Raw genomic sequence first — 25,563 nt, forward strand, 5'->3', positions numbered from 1 at the left:
TACAGATTTGAAGTAAATAATTATTTTTAAACAATTCCAGAATGTCCAGAACCCTAAATTTCTTATTACTTTGTTGACACAATTTATTACAGCACAGAACAACTAATTGAAGTTTTATTTGTGCAGTTTCTGTTTGTATATTCTGGACATTGTTTAGGCCGTTAATGTTATACTTGAAATTTAAAAAAAAAATCCATCTACCGGGAAAAAAAACTCGAACCCGAAAAAAATATGCGTACTTTTAAAGTTTAACACTTAACACCCCAATATAATAATGTTTGGTGAGGAATAAATTTATGTTTATTTCAATATAATTTAAAATGATTAATTTGCCTTTGCAAACATGACAACTGTCATCAAACGGAGGCAATACGGTTGGCTTGGCCATGTGCTGCGGATGCCTCGCGACAGCCTTAACCACGCTTGCCTACTTTACAAGGCTTTAGGTTTTCGACGTCCTGGATGTCCACTGCTGACTGTTCGTCAGTTTTTGTCAAAACTTCTGAATGGAGAATGCATAAAAGCTCGCAACAGATATGTTTGGAGGATCTTCGTGAACACCATATGCTCCAACTAGGGAGCGGACATGATATAATGATAAATTTATGATTAAATGAATAAGTAGCGTTCTATGCACACTAAGATGGGTTATCTAAAATATTTTAAACTTAGACGTGTAGGTTACAAACTCACTCCTTAACCAAAGTAATAACAATAATTAAGAATGAATATTGTTAAGAATAAATATTAAAGAATAATATGCTTTGTGTTATCTCAATGCATCTTGACTGATCAAATAATTCATTTAACTGACAATTAGCCATGCAAATTTTGTTGGCTTTTCTGTATTTCTGTGATTCGCGGCGACATTTTCTGTTGGATCTCTTAAATTGGCGATTATTTTAATTGATTGAATGAAATCAAATGCGTTCTATATCAAAATAGTGCAATCCTAAACTTATGATGATTATTTACTACAAAAATAAATATAAATCTTTCAGTTTCGGTTTTGTTGCCAGGTCGCGTAATGGCCTTTAAAATAATAATCTAGATTTTTAGAATAGAATCGAATGTAGTGCAATCATTTTCTTCTTCCTAAGCCTATTTTGTCCAATCCACAAAGGTCTCCTCCGTTCGCCTCCGTGTCGCCCTGTCTTGTGCAGACTGCTTTCATTTTTCACCGATATCACTGTCGAGGTCACCTCTCCACATAAGTTGTAGCTGCCCAGTTTTTCTTTTTGCTGTGGAGGTCTCCAATTCAAGAGGCCATTTCACGTCTTAGCTTCTGGCTACGTGGCCTGCTCTGTTTAGGGTCGCTATGCGGTTAATAATGTCAGTGACTTCAGTTCTCACCTCCTCATTTGACTTAATATCTCAAGCTTATCCTTAACTTGGCTCTTTCCACGGCTATGTGTCACTCATGGTGTCTCGGAGTTTTGTTTGCACTATTTAATTAATCTAAATATAGATGGTTGAATCACCAAAATATAGTTCATATGTTTACACCTCACATAAATACAAATATTAGGATAGATTAAATCCCTATATATAATATTATTGGCACAAACATGGACAAAAACTACTCTATGACCAGTTATGATGCTTCGTAATGAACTTATACCTAGCGAAAATCGTGATGAAAAAACTTAAGTAAATTCAAAAAGATCATAACATTTTTAAAAAAATTATAAATCTTTGCTTTCTTATGATTTACCCAAATATTTCAATTTTAGTAGCCATTTTCAACGAGTTGTAAATAACTCACTATTAGAAAATAAAAATCAATTTTGGTAGAGTGGGGTGCGATCTTCGAAACTTTGATCCATGAGTCCACGACACTAGCTAGACACGGAACCACAACCCGATTCCGATCAAAAGACAATAAATGATTATTAAGTGTGCTTATAAGTATTTTCTTTTTTATTAAATTGTGTACCGACTTTTATTAAAAAACAATGTATTTTAAATACAAAACATGAATGAAAAAAATATATAATGTAACCCGCAGATAAGCCTCAACTTAAGGGGAACAATAATACAATTAAAAAATTTGCTTTGTATTTCGATTTTTAAAATATCACTTAAACTTCATTGTCGAATAAAATGTTTAAAAATAAAAATGTAAATAGGGGCTAGATTTCTTACTGTCCATGCGCTCTGTAGCTGCAAGACGTGCTGTTATCTAGCTCCTATGTATCATAATTGGAGACGAGGAACTAGAATCCCAACCGCCCATGCGCTCTGTAGCTGCAAGACGTGCTGGGATATTTATTTACTGTACAGCGCCCTTGAGGTGATTTAAAAAAAATGGCGCTATATAAGTTATCCAAACATTATTATTAGTATTATATGTATGCTAGATTCAGATATTCTACAGTGAATAAATATTTTTTTAAAAGACAAAAGATGCTGGTCAATGGAAACAATAAAATATGTATAACTAATGGCAATTTTTTACATGTAAATTGTGCAAATCTTATCGGTAATTGAACCCTGGATCGTAAAATATTGCAGCGAAGTTGATCACTAACTAACTAACTAACCATCACGCCATTTCCCCGGAGGGGTAGGCAGAGAGGATAGAACGCCACACCACTCTGTCCTGGCACACTTCCTTTGCTTCCTTCACATTCATACATCTTCTCATGCACGCACGTCGATTATTCCGACTTTTCACATGACCACTTTCAAGAATTTGTTGTACTTGATCATGCCATGTCTTTCTCGGCCTTCCTCGACTTCTACAACCAGACACATTCGCATCATAAATCTTTTTAGCCGTTCTTTCATCATTCATTCGCTCCACATGACCGAACCATCACAAAAGACCTTTCTTAATTTTGTCGATAATGCTTAACTCAGCCTTGCATTCTGCTCTAATTTCGACATTAGGGCACCTATCATACATTGTTTTTCCGCACATTCGCCTGAGGCATCGCATTTCAACAGCATTCAGTCTACTTTCGTCCCTTTTTTTTCCAACTCCATGCTTCGCTTCCATACATTAGGCGAAGTTGATCACTTCTATATTATTTTACTTATATCTAAAGATAAAAAGTTCTCAGCTTTGAATTTTTGATAAAATATTTGTTTGTGCAAAAACTATCCGTTGAAAAGTTTTTTTTTCTCATTTTCCATGACAATAACATTCTCTCCCAAATGACTAAAAATCAACATTTGTAAATGCCGAAATTATCTTTGGTACTAATGGCAAAAATTTACATAAATATCTAATAATTTCTCATATTGGAGTCCCACAAAAGAAGGAAATGTTTAATATGTTATTCTGTATTTGAGTTCTTGGCACAAATACGAAAAATATGTATATTTGGGAAGTATGATAAAATAATTTTATTTATTATTACTTAAATGTTTAATTTATTTTCATTAGACATGAAATTCATTAAAACAAGTACTAATATCTACTGCGAAATTATCAAAAAACGTTGTATATTTTACTGACAGTTGATTTAGAGCCAGTTGAATCCAAAAAGATTTTCAAATTATATAAATATTGCTATTTCATAAAAATGGAATGATAATTGCGCTTTCTTTTTGCAAAATGAAAGTCGTAAAAGGCGTTCGTGATACATTGAAAACAGTAGGTTAGTCAAACGACTATTATTCTTTTTTTTCCCGTTTAATGCAGTAAAAAACGCAATGTCCCGCCTACTTTCGCGCCCGGACTCGACATAATAACAGTAAGTCCGCCATAGCCAGAGATAATAAAGGGTATTTGGAGATTGAAGATATAATATAATAATCGTCAGATGTGTTTACTTTCCGAGTAGCATAGAGCAGGAAGGAGGGAGGGTAGGTACCCACTAAGATATCGATTTATCGTGGCCCGTTTTTTTAACAGCCCGAAATTGCCACATCATCGAAATTGATGGCGAGGTGGTTTTGTTATAACTTTTTTAAAAGCCGTCATCCTTTTAAAAGTGCTTAAAGGTAGGCTCCAAGTGGTTTGATGAAAGCGGGTGATTGAAATCTAGGAGATTTACATCACTGGTATATTTATTTGGTATTTTTATCTTCTGGCTAAAATGCCATGTCAGTTTTCTACTCTAGGCTAACCTTACCTAACCCAACCCGAGCTAACTAACCTTTCGTGTAACAATGTTGCGTATTATCGCAGTCACAAATACGCTTTAAAAGAATTATTTCTCAATTTCGAATAGGAAAAATAAGACATGTACTACATACGGAATATATAAATTTAGATTAAACTGATTTAACAAATTTAACATACAAAACCGGGTAAATGATGGGCTTGTTCGAATAATTCCACCACCAGTCAAAAGAGAGAAGAAGTTTAATAAGGCCCTAATGGCTGACGTACCAGCATTGCAACATCTGCCTATTCCCAAGAAGAAATTGCGTGCTTGTGGTTGGTTACTTTTGCGAGCCTGTGTTTTTTCAACACCATTAACCCGGTCAGAGGTTTGATTTTTGTCATAGTTACTGAGAAAAACAAAAACACCTGAGGTCATATTAATTTCTAAATGTGGTATCTACACTGAGCATTGCTAGATTCGTAATATCTTAGTATTGAAGATTATTATTTATCATTCCCTTTCCGCACCTAATTATATTGATCATTTTTGTTACATGAAGGTAAGGACCAGTCTTACGCTTCAGGTACCAGTCCAGGGACTATGAAATATTCAAGTGTGGAAACACCCTTTTAAATAAATATTTCATATCAACCATGTCGGGAATCGAACTCGAGACCTCTTGCATGGTAGGCAAACACGCTGACCATTACACCACAAGTTATTATTAGTGCATATTTTAGAAAAAATATTAATTAACGGAACAATGTACTTTTCAGAATATTGAAATTGAAATAGGTTCTTAGAAGCAGGATTAAGAGTATTTATTAAGCAGAGATTTTATTAAACATCTTTAAATTTTAAGAAAGGTAATAAGTAACTTAAAATGAAATAATCACCAAACAATAAATTTTACCTTTATTTATATGACCGATGAACTCAAATTTTCTTCAACGGATTTTCAGATTCCTAAACGTGTTTCTTACGCACATCTTCGTAAGTAAATTTTATCAACTAATAAGCATCGTTACATCGTTTTCGTTAAAATCCTATCTTCCAACCTCTACTGTAGGCTTATTATGTCACAATTTCGTTTCGTAAGTTCGTTCGTTCGTCATACATCCATCTCATTCTAACGCAATCAAAACCATATTTCGCTCTCGTTCCCTCTCACGCGATAAGAATGAATTACGAATCGAATTAGTTGCAGCATAAGGCCACGGAACCATCCAAAACACGACCCTGGAAAAACACCACAATGGTAAATACCATTTCGTGAGAGAAAAAAAACGTATTTACGATATACCAAGTTATTTTTCGTTTTCATGTTCATTTTCTTAGAATGTGAGAGAGGTTATTTGTGCCTCAGCGGGAAGAAATTTATTGAATCATGTAAATAGCGAACAATCAGCCATTTTGTCCACGGCCATAGAGAACTCATCCAGTCGCCGTAAAATTAACATATTAGTATATTTTTAACACCTCAAATGATAATTGGCCCCCTGTAAGATACTATTATGCAGACAAGATGGTGAATGTTATGCAAGAATCTAACCAAGTTACTTCTTCTTTATTGTGTACTTAATGGCTTCTATTATGTATCTGACGGGAATGAATTCTCAGCTGGATATGATTTATAATCCACATTTGCGTACCGCACATGTCTATTTTTTTATTTCGGCACTTAAGACAAAAATGTAATTTTGGAGAACGTTTTCTAGCTAGGCCGTGGGATAAAATTGTATATTTTGACTCTATGTAACCCAGAACTATGTATGTACTCGTACCTAAATTAAACACATATGTACTTTAAGATTTGTAAATGTACAAATATGCCTTCTATAACCTTAAATTATTACTGTAAAATCATATTTAAGATAAACAAAAAGACATGTATACGTACATCAGATTGTTTTAATGGCGGGTCAATTCAGGTGTGCAATATGCAATAATATTGACCTTTTAATTTACTCTAATTAAGTATGATATTTGTTTAATTATGCTGTAGTGCATATTTTTATATTCGATTTTAATTACTATTTTTTTCGTTGAATACCAAAAAAATACAATTTAAGTCAATTGAAAAAATCTCAGATTCTCAGATAAACATAAAAAATACTTGAAATTGTACCTATTGAACAAAGGTTCTTGAAACAGGATATTAAGAGCTAATTGGAAACAATTGATACAAGAACTCTTCAAATATGAAAAAAAAAATATGTACCAATAAATTCATTATAATTTCATATTTTTACATTTGCCTCATACGTTTTATTATGTCGGTTTTTTTTATTTACGTTCTTAAAATATGGGAATAAAAGAGAGGTGTGTTATAAAATTATTGATTCTTTAATGATTTTATGAGTTAGGCTTACTTAATACTTAACAAAAATAAATTATGTAAATTATTAAACCCGTTCTGAAAATAGCACAAAGTTTTTATGAGGCACATGTAGCGTATATTGAAGTAACTTGTATCATAGTTTAAAATTATAATGATATAGAAATTTGTCATATATTTGCATTTGTACCTGGTATGAAAACAGTCCTCTGATGTTATTTTCTGACAGCGAGATAGTGAACAGAAGATTTATATGTATGTAATGTAAATCCCACTTCATAGATTTTATTGCGTAGGAACTCCAAGGTGTTGTTAGGTGAATATTACCTTCTAACTTTTAAATTTATGGCGTTATATAATAATATATTACACTCATTTCTATTAATGCATCTGACTGAATCATTTATGCACTTATTAGTATAGCGAAGACCTTTGACATTCGCCAGAAAAGATTTTACAATATTGTTTATGGACAATACGGAGATAATGTCAACGAAGTAACGAATCTTACACTAGTTTGGTATATCTAGGTTTTCTCTTTGGTGAGTTTAGTTTGTTGTTCGTTCTGGTTTCGTTTTAGCTATGACTGTAGGTTACATGAATTATTGTTAAATTATTTTGTTTCGTCAAGAATGAAGTTATGAAAATCCAACTTTTTTTACCTCTAACAAATACCCACACTGACAGTTTCAGCAAATACTGTTGATTTAAAAAAAACGTTGTTAAAAATTTTTCTCGATAAATATCATGTTGGCACTTTCTGGTAAGCATAGTTCGTAACCTTTTAAATGTCATTGTATATTTCTTGTATATTGTTGATTCTTTGGATGTGTCTCCGATAGGTTATAATTGTGACTGTTCGAATAAACGCTTTTTGGATTGGCATAGGTCATCTACTGAATCTGTGGCTGGATGTAAATTTCGCTATGATTTTTTACCACTACTCTGTGTAACCATTACTCGTTGCATGTTTATCTATTTCGTATGACTGTCTTTTGATTTTAAGGGTGGATATCTCATAATGAATCCTAATCTTTGCTGAATGTGTTGTTCATATTTTAATATACGCTTTTCTTTTTCCGTATGCGTGGCTGTTTCTTGTTGATGTCACGGTTTGTTTTTTTGACAAGTTTGTTTGATTCGACATATGTTGTGGCTGTTTCTTGATCCCTAAAATAATATTCGATGCTCATGGAGCTCTAACCGTCTTTATTAGTTGCGGAATCTCCTTGCAATGTTATAGATGATCCTGATTATCTTGTCCCCTTTCCTGATTGTGATGTCCTGGTGCTCTCATTACTTTTGTTAATTGTATTGTCTCTTTGCAGTACGATGACGGCCTGCATGGCGGGTACATGGAGGGCGGCCCGGGCGGCATGTACGAGCCGCACCGCGCGGCCGCCATGCCGCTGGGGGCGCACCACGTGCCTCACGTGCCGCACCCCGCGGCCGCTATGCACTATGCCCCCTCCAACCACGTGTCGCCGGTGCCCAACCACGTCATGGCGGCAGAGCCTCACGTACACAAGAGGGACAAGGACGCGATATACGGGTGAGTCCACGCCGGGTAAAGCTTCGAACCGAACGAACGAAGAGACTTGGAACAAAATCAAAACGGAAAGACCCATCAGAGCCTTTACCTCGTAGTCATTTTCAGAACTTTCCCGTCCTTTTCATACATGGAATCGATAGTGGAACTCAGCTGACTTTTTGTTCTTATTTGTTTGTTACCACCCAGCACTGTGTTTAATATTTTACTAGCTTCGCCAGTATTGCATGTTCTTTATGCTTCTCACCCACTTTAAAAGTCAATGAGGTACAGAAGTAAAGAGTCAAAAACTAAGCATTTTTATGTGCATAAAAATTACTGTAGCTGTCTATGGCAAGAACTCTTATAGTAGCTACTGTAACCGGGCCTGTTATGATTTTGTTCTACGTCTCCACATTTAACTGTTTCTAGACCAAATTTGTTGAAATATTTCATTAGACCGATAGAACTTCATTTTACAAATGTTTATGATAAAATATAATAATTCATAGTTAAAATCATAAGATAAATTCATAAAAAATAAATTTGATAAAATATGTGGATGTTAAGATTTCTGAAAAATCGTATCAATTTATCAAGGTGAATAACTAAAGTTTTCAGAAAATTTATTTATTCGTGTATGCCGTTTGGTGTTTATTTTTTGTATGGTACTGATCATTCAGTGTATATACAGAATTTTGAAGAATCCTTTGAGACTGCATTATCTTGGTTTGATTTCAATGTGCTTTATTAAGAATTTCTTACCTTTGGTTTTATTCCAGCCACCCTCTGTTTCCCCTCCTCGCTCTGATCTTTGAGAAGTGCGAGTTAGCCACGTGCACTCCACGTGACCCCGGGGTAGCGGGGGGAGATGTCTGCTCCTCCGAGTCCTTCAACGAGGATATAGCTGTTTTCAGCAAACAGGTAAAATAAAAAAAACATTTCTTAATCAAAATTAGTTTTAAACTCTTCGCTACTTCTCCCTACATGCACCAGGGAGTTAAGATAGGTTACATCTGTCAATGAGGAGAAGGCGTACTACCTTATTTTAAAATAGAACATAGTTTTTAAGACGTTTATCATAAGTTGGCTCTTGCAGCATTATATTACTAAAACTGATACAAGAACCTTAAACGTTATTTTATAAATTTCTTGTAGCTTAAATCAGATTACTTAGCATTTCAATGATTTTACTGATCTGTACTTCAAACGATAAACTTCATCATTATCATTGGCTCTACAGCTCACTGTGGGCTTTAGGTTCCTTCAACATTCGTCGCCATTTCTTTATATCCTGACATGTACTCCTCCACTCCCTGATGCTGATAGCATCCACATCTCGCTGCACTCTATCCAGCCATTGGAGTTTGGGTGTACCAACGCTTCGTATACCTTGGGGCTTTGGGTGAAGTGCATATCTTATTCTTGCCCAGCCCATCGTAACCTCCCGATTTCAATAAATTGCACTATCTTGGGCTCAATGTAAATATTGTAGACTTCTTCGTTGAACCGTATTCTCCAAATTCCGGATTTTCTGCACAGGTCTAAATATATCTTTCTTTGTGTTTTCCCATCAAGTGTCAAGAGAGACGTTTAATCTTTTTTACTCAACGCCCAGCATTTAGAACCATACGCGAGTACAGGGAGGAATAGTGTTATAATATAATAATAGTAATATAAGCTCAGTGTTTGGAAGCTTTTAACAACTCCTTAATAGAAAATAAAACGGTGAACCGACCAAGAATCGAACAGAAAACCCCGAGAACGGGATAGAGAAACAAAAAAACTTAACACGGAGGCAGACAAATCCAAGTGGATTGTTTTTATAATTTTATCATTAATTTTAGTACAAAATTAAAATTGAAATTCTGATATCTAGCGTTTCAACACACAGGGTGAAATTTTAACGAGTGAATGGCGTATCATAATGCATGTTTCATTATAAAATGTTCAGCGTTCCATGTACGCACGCTTTTCTTATTTTTTTATTGCTCTCTTTTTATCTCGAGATTAAATAGCTTTATTAAGAATCAAATAAATACTCTTTTATATGTTCCTATCAACGTAAAACTGGGTGCTGATATACAAAACTGTATTAAAGATAATATTATCTTTCTATTCGTAGATGCTTAGGTATAGAGCTATTTACATATAGTAGTATGCTGAATAAACATGCAGTTCTCAAATAAATAATCAAGCCAATGAATCAGCCTTCACTTCATGCTAAGTTATTATGAAACGAAAACCTTTCTTGTCATCGCTATAATTAAATTTTCGACATTCTAGGTATAATAAAATAAACAAATAACCCATAATTTTAAAATATTTATCATCATTCCCTTTCCGGACCTAATGGTGCATAGGGCACTGCATCGGTGCACCAATCGTAGCGTATCTTCATCGTTTTTCTTACATAAAGGTAAGATGCTCAATCTTACGTTTCAGATGCCAGTCCAGGGACTACGAAATATTCTAGTGTAAAAAAAAAACACTTATAAATTATTTCATATTTCATATCCACACATCTAATAAAAAATCGTGAGAAAAAAAAACAGTTACAAAATAAAAAAATTGGCATGAGTTACCACAGGAATGATATTTTAAAAAATTCAACCACAATTTGTGTGTTTGAGTTCGTCTGTGTCCAAATCAATGTTTTGAGTCCGTCTGTGTCCAAATCAATCCAGACAATTTCTAGATTTAACCTTCAGTGTAAATATCCAAAAAATATCGTTCAGAGTTTTTTTGGCATTTATCTGCCAAATAGAAATAATACTTGTTCAAAACATTGTTTCATATTTGAGTTGTATTTATACGGGTCATTCGATCGGAATGCTCATATGCTAAGTAGATTATTTGCCAATGTAGCGGAGTCGTTTAAAGAACAAGGCAAAAATTGATCAGAAATTAGAAACAAATATTTACTAGAATGGTCTGGTCTCACACAATTCATCCAGCGTTACATTAAGCAGACTGAATCAACAAAATTCTTAAGAAAAAAAAAACAATATTTACTTTTATTTTATAAAACAAACTATTTTTCCAAATGGCTTCAGTGTCATTAGATTATTTTTTAAACCAAACAAGCTAAACAGAAAGTCTACGTATCTGCAGACGTGTTAGATTATTTTGAACAACGCCCTTGATGAACTGTAATAGCGCTCTATCTAAAATTTTTTTTTTTTTCATTATCACCCTAAATTTGTTGCAACAGACAGGGAACACATTTTTGCGATGGGAATATGAAAGTCTCGGCATTTACAAGGCTTTCACCTGTCATTGGCTGGTTATAAGGCCACTTTGCACGCAGTGTAACATTCACTATTCTGCCTATGTTTAAACATCCATATTTTTTGTATTTTTTTTAAAAATAAAAATAAATATTTGCGTTCTTATGATGTACCCAAATATTTCATTTTCAGGGCCATTTTCAACGAGTTGTAAATAACTCACTATTAGAAAATGGAATCAAGTTGGGGTAAAGTGGGATTCGAACCACGGAACTTTGGTCCGTGAGTCCGAGACACTAGCCGCAGGACCACAACTCGATCAATTTCCTCAACTCTTCCATCTTGTGAAGTAAAAGAGCTCAAACCATGTGGGTGAGATTCATCCGACTGAACCAACTCACCTACTACGCAACGCCTGAAAACAACTTTCCAATTTTTATACATTTATCCCAGTCAGCTGATTCAACAATGTTTTGAGTGTGTCCAAATGTTTGCAGACATGCTGGATTTCCTCCCTAGAGCTATTTCAATCTAAATTCGTTGGAACAAAGGGAGAAAACGCTTTTGAGAAGGGAATGTGGAATTATCATCACCCGCTTATTATAATTCGTAAATTTAAGCAAAATAGTCAAACAATTTATAAAAAACTTTTTAGCATGAGTATCAAATAGTGCAAGGGGGCACTTTCTCACATTAATGCTAGATGATGTCTTAAGTTATGAATGCTGTCCAAGACTATGAAATATATTGCTTAGTGTTATTTTTTTTCCAGTAAAAACAATTTTTATGTTAATTATTATACAATATAATTAACATAAAAAGTATTTTTAATATATTTATATATATTTTACATACTTTTCATAATATCATTGTATTAAACAGATTTTAATCGAATTTTTATTATTGTAATTCATTTATCAACGTATTCATTTATTAAAAAAGCTGTATATATTTAAACTTGAAACGAGGAGAAGATTTCCAAATTTATAAAAAAATATATTATTTAGAAAAAAAATCCTCATTTAGAAATTCTTCTGGGAAATTAAATAAAGAAGGGTTTATTTGGGTCGGGTACTACAATTAATTATAGGATTTTTACCAATAGCAAATTTTACTGCCTACTTAATTACGACGGTGGGCTGTTAGTATTATGATTACTATTTTTGTATTTATTAGTATTGCCTACAATTAATAATATTCATATTGTATTATCGATGATTTATACAGAACAAATGATTTAAATTAAAAATTGACATTTGAGATTAACATGTCACGTGTTTGAATTAAGAATGTTCGACTTGTAAAACCTAGAAGAAATTGCGTTATTTTTAATATTTATAATCTCCGAAGCTATGTGCAATCTACGTTAATTCAATATTTTGGCAGATAGGCATCGAAAAATTAGAATTTATATTTATCTTACTTTTGAGTATTAAGTGCTATCAATGGATTTACCTGTGTTATTGTGTAAATGGATTGATACGAATTAAATAGATGGATAAATTAAAACCTATTTAAATATCGCCATTTAAAAAGGAAAAAAACCGTATTATTTGAATGTATAAAGGTTATGAATGTTAAATAAATTTCTAAATCAATGTTAAGTGTCCTTCGCACGGGTTATCTCAGTTTGAACGCATTGATTTTATCGTTTAATATATATTATATATAATGCAAAAAAAGCCAAAACCACCCGTTTGTCATTCAAATATGAAATGTGTAATAAATTTATTAAACTTCCTATCTATACTAAATTTTAATTAATTATTCTTCAGTATTTCATACATGCTTTAGAGTCAGTTGCATAATGACCCCTACGATTGAACTTTACGAAAAAACCCACCAGTTTGACATAAAAAACTTGAAAATTGAGACCATAAAAATTGTACACAAAATTGCACTGGGAAACATGTTAAACCATGACAGAACATCAACCAAATATGCTGACAAACACAAAAATTATACCAGGCAAGAACAACACTATTACAAACCAAACAGAGAAATTTAAGCAATAAATGACTTTTTTTTAACTTCTGGGAGAAAAACCCAAGAATACCAAAATGCTGTCATACACAAAAAATGGCCAGACAAGAAAAACACTACCAAAGATCTAACAGAGAATTTTAAGCGATACATGAGGTTTTTTTTAACTTTTGGGAGAAAAACCCCAGAAGATCAATACTGCTGACATACACAAATACAATACCAGACAACAACAACACAGTCATATTAAAAAAGCGAAGACAAGCGTAGGACTGTCAAAAATACTATACAATGGACTTAAATACAACAATGACTTTCCTTAGTACTTGAAATAATACACTGGATACAAATTTAAAATCAACATGGAAAAGCACATGATGACGACACTTACCAGACATGACAAAACATGACTAGACCTGGTAATAATTATTTTATAACCACAATCATTTTATAAAACAAAAAGTGAAAACATAAAAATAACCATTGCCTTTTCGTCAAAATAGACAAAGTGGGCTGCTTGATGAAATTACTATTATACCATTTTTACGAAAATGAAACAGTATTTAATCTTGTATTTAATCAGTATTTAAACAAAACTTTTTGCTGTGCAACTTGGTCTTAATCAACTATAATTTGTCAATTAAAATTAGAAGTTCAGAAAAATAATATTAAAGTGAACCGAAAAATTAGTATTTCAAATCAATTTTGCTTAAAAAAATGGTTTAATATCTGATTTATACAGAACCGTTTTCGTGAAAATCACCGTACATTCGTAATGCTCGATTAAATTTATAAAAAAAAACTCGGTTTTAGGATAGGTTACCTCGTGTACAAACGTGACAAGTGCGTCGTTATCTGACAGGTCATCGGTACAAAAATGTAATTCGTATTTCTTATCGACAATAATTATGTTATTAGTTGTTACCTTTTCTTTTATTTATTTTTATAAAAAGTATCGAGTGTCAACTGAATTTCTTCGTAGCTCAACTACTAACGATTTTAAAATAGTGGGCAGTTGTAAGAATATTTTATGATTATACTTACTGAAAAATATGAATGTGTGTTTGATCTTAAAAAAAAGAACGCTTTACTTAAAACCATTATGCTTTTAAAAAAGCCTTTAAACCCTAGTTTTTAACCTTTATTTGCTTACGTAATATTTCTTAATTTAATTGTCTATTTTAATTAAATTATTTTTTTGTCTCCACGTCTATTTTTTATTTTTTATTTCTTATTCTCAAACGCCCAAACGTTGCGCGTTGGCTTGCCTGCTATTAGCTTGGGAAAAGATTTTTAATTGATAAGTTGGTGCCTAGGTACTTGTTTGTGATTAAATTAAAAAACTAAAAATTGTTAATTTTTAATTTAAATAGGATGAATTCCAAAACATAAAATAAATATTTTTTCAAATATGGCATTCTTTTTGCAAACGTCAAACTCCGGTCTTCTCACCAACAGAGGGGTGTACTTATCCAGGAATACGATTTTTTTAAATGTATTGAATTTAATATTATTTTAGTGTTACCAAAAATCCAGTAAAAAGAAATAAATGGGTAGAAATTTTAACGAATTTAAGGAAAAAATCTGATTGAGATCCACAAAAAACAAACTTTTTTATTCACAAAAAAACAACATCTTTCCATTTTTTTTGTAAATGCATTCTCCTCGAATGCAACCCTGGTAGATTTATGAATAACACATTTATGCTTCTTACTTCTCTTTTACATATTAGATTGAAGATTTTAATATCTTCGAACACGCACAGTGCGAAGATCTATATTTCTCTGAAAACCGCAAATCGGTTAAGCCATTTAGGAGGAGTTCGATGACATCACACGTACAGAGAAATTATATATATACAGATAAACGCGGTAAATAATAATGCAACTCTCATATTTAAAAAAGATACCCACCTAAATAGTATGCAGTAGGTACCAATTTCGCATTTAAACTAGTAATTTTATAGGTATATTTAATTTATTATGTAAATACCTGTATTATTTTAGTTTCAATGATCGTAATGACTGAATATTTCATTGTACCATTTTCTTCCAGATTTTATATTTTAAATAACTTGTAGATTTTTATTTATTACTATCAGTGGGAAAAAGACTTTATTTGTGAGTTCGATGGTATCTTTCTACTCAAAAGTTATAATTAATATTTTAAAAGTAATTTATGCTACAATTACATTCATAATATTATAATCAGTAGTTCATTAAGTATTTGAGTTAGGAATAAAAATAAATAACGTTATCAATTATCAAATCAAGTGGAATTAAAAAACGATCAAGTTAATGAAAAATAAAAAATAAATGATTTCTATCTTTGTGAAACTTATACCTACCCGAATGAATAAGTCTGAGCGAGAAATAAAGTATTTACTCCATTTTAAGATTGTAAAAAAATATTCTTTGTATGAAAAAGTTAGTTTTTGGAAAAAAAACATTCGGGTGTTTTTTTAAGTTTACCATGAGGAATGTTCTTCTGGAGTTTCACGGTCTGGCTCTGAAACATGGTGTATATAAGTGAAATTGCTTGTGGCAATAAGTCAGCCATTTGACCATTTGTACTGTTGTGTACCTTTGTTTTATTTTTGTATTTATCACATTGCATATTATGCTTAGTAAAGATTTATTATTATGTTTAGTTACCAAAAGTTGAATTACAATTATGACGATTCATGGATTAATATGCAGGTAAAGTACATAGGTCAAAACGGCAATTCTCAGTTTTGTAGTAAAAACACACTATAATATGGTAAAATAAATAGATATTCATTTTAAGGGGCATCCAATTTGGCGAATTTCCATAATATTTATTTTTTATTTTTTTATAATTAACTTTCGTTTTTAGTTCATTGTGTATGAAATATAAACTATTAGGAACCCAACAATATTATTTTTAGTTGGTATTACACAATTCTAGAATACAGATTTAAAAGTATTATCAGGCGTTGAATTATCAGGCGTGGAATAATCGGCGTGCGTGCATGAGAAGATGTATGAATGTAGAGGAAGCGAGGTCTGTATGCCAAGATAGAGTGTTATGGCGTTCTATCCTCTCTGCCTACCCCTACGGGGAAACGGCGTGATGGTTTGTTTGTTTGTTTGTATCAGGCGTTGCCTAGTAAGTGAAATACTTCACTCAGATGAACCTCACCAGCATCAATTAAGGTTTTAGCTCAATATAGAGTAATTAAATCGTGATATATGGATGTTCTAACATGCAGTATGTTCAAAACTCCTAGACTTTCATATTTTGTTTTCAAATGTGTTGTCTAATCAATTATTGTAATTGTATATATTATGTCTGTTTTTGTGTTCATATGCTAATACACGTATGTATATATATTTGATTAAGAAATTGCACAGGATAGATATAATTGCATTCGTTTATTTTTATTTTTATTTATTCGTTTATTTCTGTACACGTGTATTATACTTATACAGCATTTTTAACTAAGGTTTATTTCTAAGAGATAACCTTTTGTTTATGTAATAATTTCAGGGCAACAATAATTACATATCGTCCCCTTAGTAATTGAAAAATAGTGAAGTGAAATTAGCAATCAATAAGCGTATGCAACGCTCGAGCACCCTATATCGCCTCTTTATCGCTCCCTGGGATCGAAACCCAAACTCAGGGTTAAAACTTTAAACCAACAATCACCAGTTACCAGTACGAAGTCAAAAACTGTTCAGTGGCCGCAAAATTCTAAACAATTCCAACACCACTTCGCCATCGCTTGTTTATAGGGAGACCAACCAAACCAGATGAGCGAATTCCACCCCTATTATCTGGAGCCAAGCGGCCGAAATGGCTTGCGATGATCGTGAATGAATTTTACATTACAAGTCCCGATCGAGCCGCAGCCGGCAGTGCACATGCGTGTATTGGTGCGTATATAAAATGTACGTAAACATTTAAAAGGTTTAAATAATGAATAAGTAAGCAAATTTAAACCCTCCGTTAGGGGAGGGTCGGTCCCCGTCCCCCATCGTTCCTGTTAAATCATTTTAGCGCAGGGCTGTCAATAAGTCCTTTTTTAAATATCGGTTAATAAACAGCTTAATATTTAGTTGCTTCAAACGATTGATTTTGGCGGTTTAATAATACTTTATTTGTAGAGCCCTGAAATTATTCGAAATTTATCCAAAGAGATGTATGTGTTAAATGTTTTCAATACATACATAACTTATTTTCGAAATATTTTGGCAAGGGCAAAAATTATCTTTTAGTCGATCATTTTCTTTGTGTATAAAAATATATTATTCCTGCAAAATTATGTACCATAGTAACATGTCGGTTCCATAGAACAGGCATTGCCCGTATAGGAATTGATAGATACGTCTATACAAGTAAGTAAGTTTTATACCACACTGTTTCTTTAATTGGACTTATCCTTGGTGCATAAGTAGAATATTCGTTTATAATTTTGCATATGTGATTTAAAAAAATATTAATGTTAAAAAATAGGTACATAAAAAAAAACAATGTCTCCGGCATGTTATTTTAAAAAAGTAAAATTACAACTAAAAACACGAAAAGGAAAAGTCTGGTTTCTTTTTCATAATATTTTAATAATACTACTTTAATGTACAAGTTTACGCGTATAACTTAACGTAAATTAGTATTTTATGCCCAACTTGAATGTCCTATGGTTGTATATTGAAAATCAACTTCACAAAAACCACAAATTTTCGTCATTTTTAAAAGACTGATCGTATTATTTCAAATCGCCATGAAAAACTGACTACGATACGGGTAATCATTTTATTTTCTGCTTTGCCTTTGGAAACCGACGAGTTTGGCGGCTCGCGCCAAAAAAGTCGATTAACGAATTTTTCGAACGTTTTGGCAACCCTAGTAAATGCCTGTGCACTGTATGTGGAGGTATGTAAACCTACGTGTACCCCTAATGTATGTAACACCGTACACAATGCGATCTGTAGGGATGCTGTATGTATTGCGATGACCTTTTTGTTAGGTTGGCAGGTAATATTGTACTAGGTTCCTCGTGGGTATATCTGCTTTAATGTTATCTCCTCGGTTCGAAATTATTCTAAGCACAATTTTGAATTTTAACGCTTGTAAAATATGGGTTTTCATAAAAATGTGCTTACTTCTAATTCTCTGTTTACGATAACGTCTGAAATTATGTATATAGGGGTATAAAGTAAAAACGACTAGTTTATAAAATAAATAAGCGTCATAGCAATCATTTTTAAAAATTAAGTTTTATAAATAGCTACAATTTTAAAGTAAGGAATACTTATTTATGCAAAAAGTTCAATAGAAAAAACGAAACGAAATACCACACCAAAAAGGAGACATCCTTTTTGGCGTGGTGTGGGAGTATACGTTTACTAAAACAGTTTAAAATATTTTATTTTTTTGGACACTTTATATATATACGAGTATACAATATATATACATATAAGGGCGGGCATGTTGCCTTAAGGCAATTTCTTCCGACCTACTCAAACCGTTCAGTTTGAGAAAATTATAAATACATGGACATATTGAATCTTACAATTTTATACAAAAATTAAAAACAAAGATTAACAAAATAAAAATATATTTATAAAAATTACCACTTTACTATGAAGAGAGGAGATGGAATATTGACAAGTATTCCAAAATACCTAGGTAAGTGCTTAGGAAGGTACTTTAGGACTAAAACCTGGTTTTTATGAATGACAATTGTAAAATCAATAATCCTAGAATCATTTTGTAAAGCGCTCTCGAATTAGACGAAAATGGCGCTTTACATATATATTATTATTTGGATTTCGTAATAACAGTCCACAAAGATTATGTTCATCCGTATTGTCTGTCCATTTTAATATTAAAACAATTATGCAGTAATTTTTGTAGTAAAATGTTTTTACAGTAAAATAGTATGCCATTATTCCATAACAAGATTTTTCACTGCCTTTTATTATTCGGGTTAGCTTGCTTTCATGTTCGTATTTGTTGGGATTGGGTTTAGACAGGTTTCTGTTCGTATTGAATTTAAACGTAGATGAGGCAATAGTTTTCTTTTCATTAATATTTATGTGCATCGCTCGATTTTATGTTATGATTCTACCGCTGATCTTCCGAACCAGTTGCTAGCGAATTGCGATGAAGCTCTTTGGACATGTGATATGTTTGCTATATTTATAAGCTAGAGCGGTTTTAAACCAACAAATAAGTAAAATTATTCATGTTTCCATACATCCATGCGTAGGATCAACGTTCCCGCTGCATTCATGTTGAAATATGCAAATATATGTCACCGCGAATCCCTGTTTCATATTCATAAACGAAGTAACTATAATGCAGTTACTAAAAAGGTAGGATACATGGTTTCTTACAAACAAACAAATCAAATTATTTAAATATGTGTATCTAAAATTGTTTATTCTTTTAAACATTCATAGCTAACTTTTTCTACTTCGTAGAGCAAGTCACTTCACCACGATACCGTGCAATAAAACAGTTCAGTAGTTTTTAAATATGTTTTCATTTGTTAATTCAAACTGAGCCTAAAAATATTTTAATGTATCGTATTATCGCATGATTTAAAAAAGTTTGGTTATTTTAAAATTACTCCGCCTTTGACGTTGCAAGTTCTTCATTTTTATCAAAATCATTTTTTTTTTCATACATTTTCGAGAAACTTCGCCGAAATATTAAATGATCTAATTTTTACCGCGCGTAAGAAAACATTTTATGTATCCAATTTTCCGTAGAGCTGAATCTTCTCATTGATCCCTGGTCCATCAACTTATTGTTATACTCGCCTTTGAAAATAAATAACATATAAGTATTTTTATTTTATATGAAACAAATCATATTATAAATAATAATTTGACAGGACCGTACACGGTTTGCCCTATAAAGAATTTTAACAAATATATTAACAATTATTGCTATCGATAACGAATTAAAATTTAACTTGTTTAGAGTGTATTTTTCTTCGACAAATGCTTTCGTGTCATATGCGACAAATCTTTCCATGGTGCTTGCATACTGTATGGATCTCGACATCCAAAGAAATATAGCATGGGAATAGATGGAATGTTTACTCTTATCTATGCATTTCTGTGATTTTATCCTATTTGCTAGTTTTTTTATCTGGGTGATCTATTAATCAGTTACTTTATAAGTAAATGTAATATTTTTATTATGTACGCTATGTGGTGCATTGATTGCCTAACTGCACGCAATCCCAGTTAAATGCAGTCGCGAATGAATCCATACATATTTTAAATTGGCTTTTATTTTTACTATGGATAACTTATACAGCGCCATTTTCGTAATATAATACCTCAAGGGCGCTTAAATAGTGATTCTATAGTAATTCTTTACTATCTTTACATAACTTTGTAAAATACAATCCCAAGATGCACTTATATATTATAACAAAGCACTAAATTATTTTTCCGACTCGGAGTAAGGTGATATTTATGCCTTATGACTGTGCAATTTCGATATTAGGAAAATTGCATGTTGTATTCGACAGAAACATAATAGACCCTATAAAATTATACGTTGTTTACAAAAATTACCTGTCATTTAGTATGTATACTTTTACACATAACGGGTGTTTTATAGTCATTTTGCAATTAAAATTCAAAATGAAATAACTGTAATTTCAGAAGGCAAATTTTGCCCGTCAATATTTTCTTTTGTTTAGGAAAGAAACTGAAAAAATATATATAGTTTATAAAAATACATGGCAAGTGACTTAAATTTTTGCAAATAATTGAATACTAAATAATATTGGAGATTGCCTTCGAATTCGTGTCAATTTATTTTAAACTTTCGGATATTTAATATAATTTTAAAGGCACTTATTTTATTTGATGATACAATCATGCCGTACCTTCTTAATCGCTTTGAATAATTATTTTAACCGGTTAATTTAAAAATATTATTTTCGTATATTTTTTTATAAGAGTGGTTTTATCATGGGAGTAAGGATGTATGTCCAACGCCTTTTATTTATTATTACGAAAGTGGCACTATATAAATTATCAATTATAATAATAGAAATGTGTATTTACAGAACGTAACTTCGGGTTAATTTTTCTCGTAAATGGATATTATTGTTGAGACTGGATATGTATTTTGATAAATTTACCCGATGCGTGTCATCACTCGAATATTTAAAACTTCCATCCAAACGTGGTTCCTTTTACACTCGCATTGTTAGAAGTCAGTCATCACGCGAGATGCCATTGCGCATGCCAGCCAGCATGGAGCATGCGGACGATGAGAAAAATAAGAGAATGTAAAAGGCACAAAGATGCTTTTGTTAGGCCGCTCGTGTATACGATACGATATAACAGCTTTGTGGACCCTGCATCTCGGTCTCCGTACCAGTCCTCCCCTCTACCTACCACCAAATATGCCACGAAACACGCTTTATCGGACAAATTACGCTCGGCTCTAACTTTGAGAGATTTTTGTGTCGAAAACGTCAACGCCATAATCTCCACATACTTAAATGCGTGTATTATTTTAATTTTTTTACAACACGCAGCCTTCGAGATCATTTTCACATTCCATATATGCCCATATGCATAAAGCGTCGGGGATTCATTCATTTCATTCCTCTACACAAAGTTAAGTGTCACGATTACTCCGATAGTTCGCTATTAATAGCTTTCTTCTTCGTACAGTTTTTCACCGGGATTATAATAATTCAGCGCACGCAATAAATTCATATCGCAATTAAAACCCTCCTTACGTAGAGCGTAGTCGGGCAATGCATAATAAATACGATACAAGAGACTTTTTACTAAGTATCCAGGAGTATGACAACGCGTATTGATTCATTGTACCGTACAGCGTTAATGATGATGGCGACATTACCCTTAGCGCTGTCGCGATGCCCTAAATAGGATCCAAATATTCGCGTCGGTGTATTTATGTTATTTATGAAGCCTGCCGAGGTATTATGACAAGTTGGAGCGCTCTTCGATGATTTTCACACGGCCTTCGCTGCGAGTTATCAAGGCAGGACATTACCGGAGTATTACGTCATGTCGATCAGCGATTGGATTAACGTGTGTTCATTTAAAAAAATTAAAGATTTGATCGCGTAATAGAAAATAGGTTCACCGGGTTCTTTAGGCGGCGTGTCTTTAAGCTGGCACGTATTTTGGATAGAGTTTGATTCGGAATCCACCTGTGGAAGTTTGGAGTCTGGAGTAAAGAGCCAGCCGTCTGCAGTCCGGCGCTGCGCCGTCCTTTCGCAATCTCAACTTCCCCCGCAGCCCTCATTAGCCGAGGCGCACTCGGTTGGCTAATTAATCGCACACATGCGCACCACGCCTCCCGTTTTAACACTGCACCGAGCATTCCTCCGCCGGACGACCTTTCTCGGCTGGCGATGCTCTTACTCTTTGTCTGTCGTGATTGCGGCCATCGGCTTTTTATCCGCGGTTTAAATCGCTCATAAAAATTAACATCGGAATAACTTCGCGACAGTATCGCGGTGATCTCGACTTATGTCTTCATACGTTTCGTTTCGTCCTTAAAGGAATCGACGCGGAGTGATGCTAATTACTGCCAGTCTGACTGTTCTCTATTCATTATAGTGTAGTTAGCGGTGATCCACGATGAACTTTACCAAGTAATAAACACACGAACAGTACGCGAGTATCGGAATCTCGTTCCAGCTCAGACTGTCGTTAAACGCCCAGTGAGCTGTTAGGAGCTGAAGGGAGATCTAACATCTAACGCGTCGTGAAAAGCAATAAATAAGTGGCGAATTGAAAATGCAATTAAGGATCGCGCTGCTATCGGCGGCTTCCACTGGCCGTTACAAATAAGTGTTAATGATATCATTACTGAGCCCTGAGCGACTCGCGATACACTTCATTCCTCTCAGTGCTCAGTACTCGGTGCTCGGTAGCTTTGTTTATTGACTTCTGCTACTACCGCAATATTACAAACGAGAAAACTACCGACTTAATGTAAGCATTTTAGACAAGTAGTGTGGGGTATAAATTCCTATATATTATATTACGTAACGACTGATGACGTATATTACAAATTCCCTAACTTTCTATACATTTTATTACTTAAATAGAAAAAAATACAGTTTTAGCACATCCATATCGGCACGGTTTTATCTACACGTCGATACGTATTTTAATGAAGACAAGAATAAATGAAATGGTAATATTTATTTTCCATACTTGCAATATTTCTTTCGAAACTTCACTGGTAGTTGCGCTGCACTAACTGTCAAAATTTTATCCCACCTCAATGACATTTTAAAGGTGGCTTATTTCTCTTTGTATTTTATATAGACCTAAAAACGATTTAAATTTTCAATAAATCGTAATTAATGGAAAAATTTCTAGGTGGAACAAAATTTTTCTCACTTTTAATGCGTAGATAAACGTACTTAAGGATTCTAGACCCGTCGGTATAAACTGATGTACTTACATCAAAACTTGATGGTGGGAAGATCGGTAGTGTATCTTAGTAGTCGGTCGGGAGACTTTTATCTTCAACTATGATGTCATACTGAAGCCATGTCATTTCAGTGCGTAGATATGTGTACCGTGACGTACACTTCCCCTTGTTTCATATCGATGTACTTACCCAAAACTCGAAGGTGCGGGGTCGGTAGTGTATCTTTGTAATCGCTAGAGATAATTTATCTTCAACCATACCGTCAAGGTGAAGGTATGACGTCTTTATCTTTCTATCATAATCGAGGCCCATATATAACATTTGACCGTTCGTTGTCTCAGCTTAAGGTTTACATTATCGTCACCAAGAAGATTTTTCATTTTGTTATTGATTAATTCGTTTTAGAAAATATCCAATTAGCGTTTCGCATCAAAACGAAATATTTACGCCCGAAGAAGACTTTTACGCAGCAAAATTTATATGCAACTTAACTAAAAAAACATCAGTGTGGAATGCGAGTAAGCTGCTAAATATGAACCAACCTCAGCCAGTCTACAACGCACATCTTGAAAGCGTTACTTGACTTTATTTTCTTCTGGCGTCTTCTTTATTTTTGTCGCGAGTTTCAGTTATTATTAAAACTAAAACATATTTAACTAAGCCGAGTCGAGAGTCATCTGTACCTGCTGGGTAAATTTACAAAATCAAACCAGCAGTTGAGAAATCAAAAATGGTAAACAGTAATTAAACAGAGGTAACAAAAAACCCCCGAGTGGGAAATTGTGCCCAAATCAGAACACTCTGTTCAGAGCCTTTGACTTTTACGATCTCGGGAGGATTTAATGCCGTCCTATCGACTGGTGTTAAACATATACAGCTTAATTAAGGGTTATTTATTGGTGGGATGATTGATTCTACGTGTGAAAGAGGAACCTCATATCGAAACTCACCACACAGTGTGAATCTCTCCTTGTAATTTATTATCCCAAAGGAGAACTCGTTATTATCATTGCACCGTATACTAAAGTTATTTCACATGTTTTTTTATGCTTTCAAACGAAAATGGTACTGACTTATTCAATAGATTAATATTCTGGGAGGGAAAAATCTTATACCAGCATTTTTAATTTAGCAAACTAAAATGTTTTATTTTGATTTGGAAGTAAATTTTCTTTGCTCATTTGACTCATTGAGCTAGGTATACTATTTATTTATATTTTTTTATTTAAATTTCATTGATAAACCCTTACGGGTTACATACATTTAACAAAATATTTTTCCTTTTAAAATTCACATTCTACTGTTTATAATAATATTTTTAACATCTTTTGTAAAGGTTGTCTGAATCTTTTGTTTAGTTTTGTCTAGTAGTTTATTGTATAATTTCAGTCCATGGTTTATTAGTCTCGATTGTCTTTTTCTCGTTTTAAAAGGTTGTATATGATATTTTTCTTATATTCTCGTATTGTGTTCATGTTTACTACAGTTTTTTTCAAGTTTTAATTCTTCGTCTACAATTACATCAGTGGCTAATTTATGAATAAATTTTAAGGATTCTAGTTTAAAGAGTTCAGTTACATTTAATTGTTTAGTTTGTTTAAAAAGTTATTTTGTTGCTGTTAGATAGGAAAGGTCATATACTAACTTAAATATTTTATTTTGCTGTCTTTGTAGTCTGTTTATTTAATTTTGATTTCCTGTTCCCCATAGTAGTTGCATATAACATATTTTAGTTTTTACATAGGCTTCAAAACTAATTTTAAAATAGTTTGTAAATAACTAAAAACTTAATTGTTATCGTCAAAAGTTATGTCGCAATGCAGTTTGATAACTATTTAATTATGTAACACAATTCGGATCTTTATATTATTCTTTTGATCCCATCAATGGCGTTGCAAGATTTTTAAAGGCTAGAAGCGATATGCGTCCAATACTAATTTTCACTCGCAGTTCATAGAAACCGCCCGCAGAAGAGAAATGTGGGCATATTTCCGCGGCATTAAT

The 25,563-nt window shown here is 33.0% G+C and overlaps 1 protein-coding gene across 2 annotated transcripts in view; it reads left to right on the forward strand.

Annotated features, from left to right (window-relative positions):
- Positions 1–25,563, forward strand: part of LOC148285167 (homeobox protein homothorax-like) — a 211,854-nt gene that overhangs the window by 20,120 nt on the left and 166,171 nt on the right. For both annotated transcript variants that reach the window (XM_088229423.1, XM_088229431.1), the window contains exons 2-3: positions 7,725–7,948; positions 8,707–8,848. In XM_088229423.1, the coding sequence (XP_088085549.1) occupies positions 7,725–7,948; positions 8,707–8,848 (366 nt within the window). The remainder of the gene's footprint in view (positions 1–7,724; positions 7,949–8,706; positions 8,849–25,563) is intronic.

Source organism: Micrasema longulum, unplaced genomic scaffold (assembly GCF_059751315.1).
Source record: "Micrasema longulum isolate JH-2025_06_02 unplaced genomic scaffold, ASM5975131v1 h1tg000053l, whole genome shotgun sequence".
Lineage (NCBI taxonomy): Eukaryota > Metazoa > Arthropoda > Insecta > Trichoptera > Brachycentridae > Micrasema > Micrasema longulum.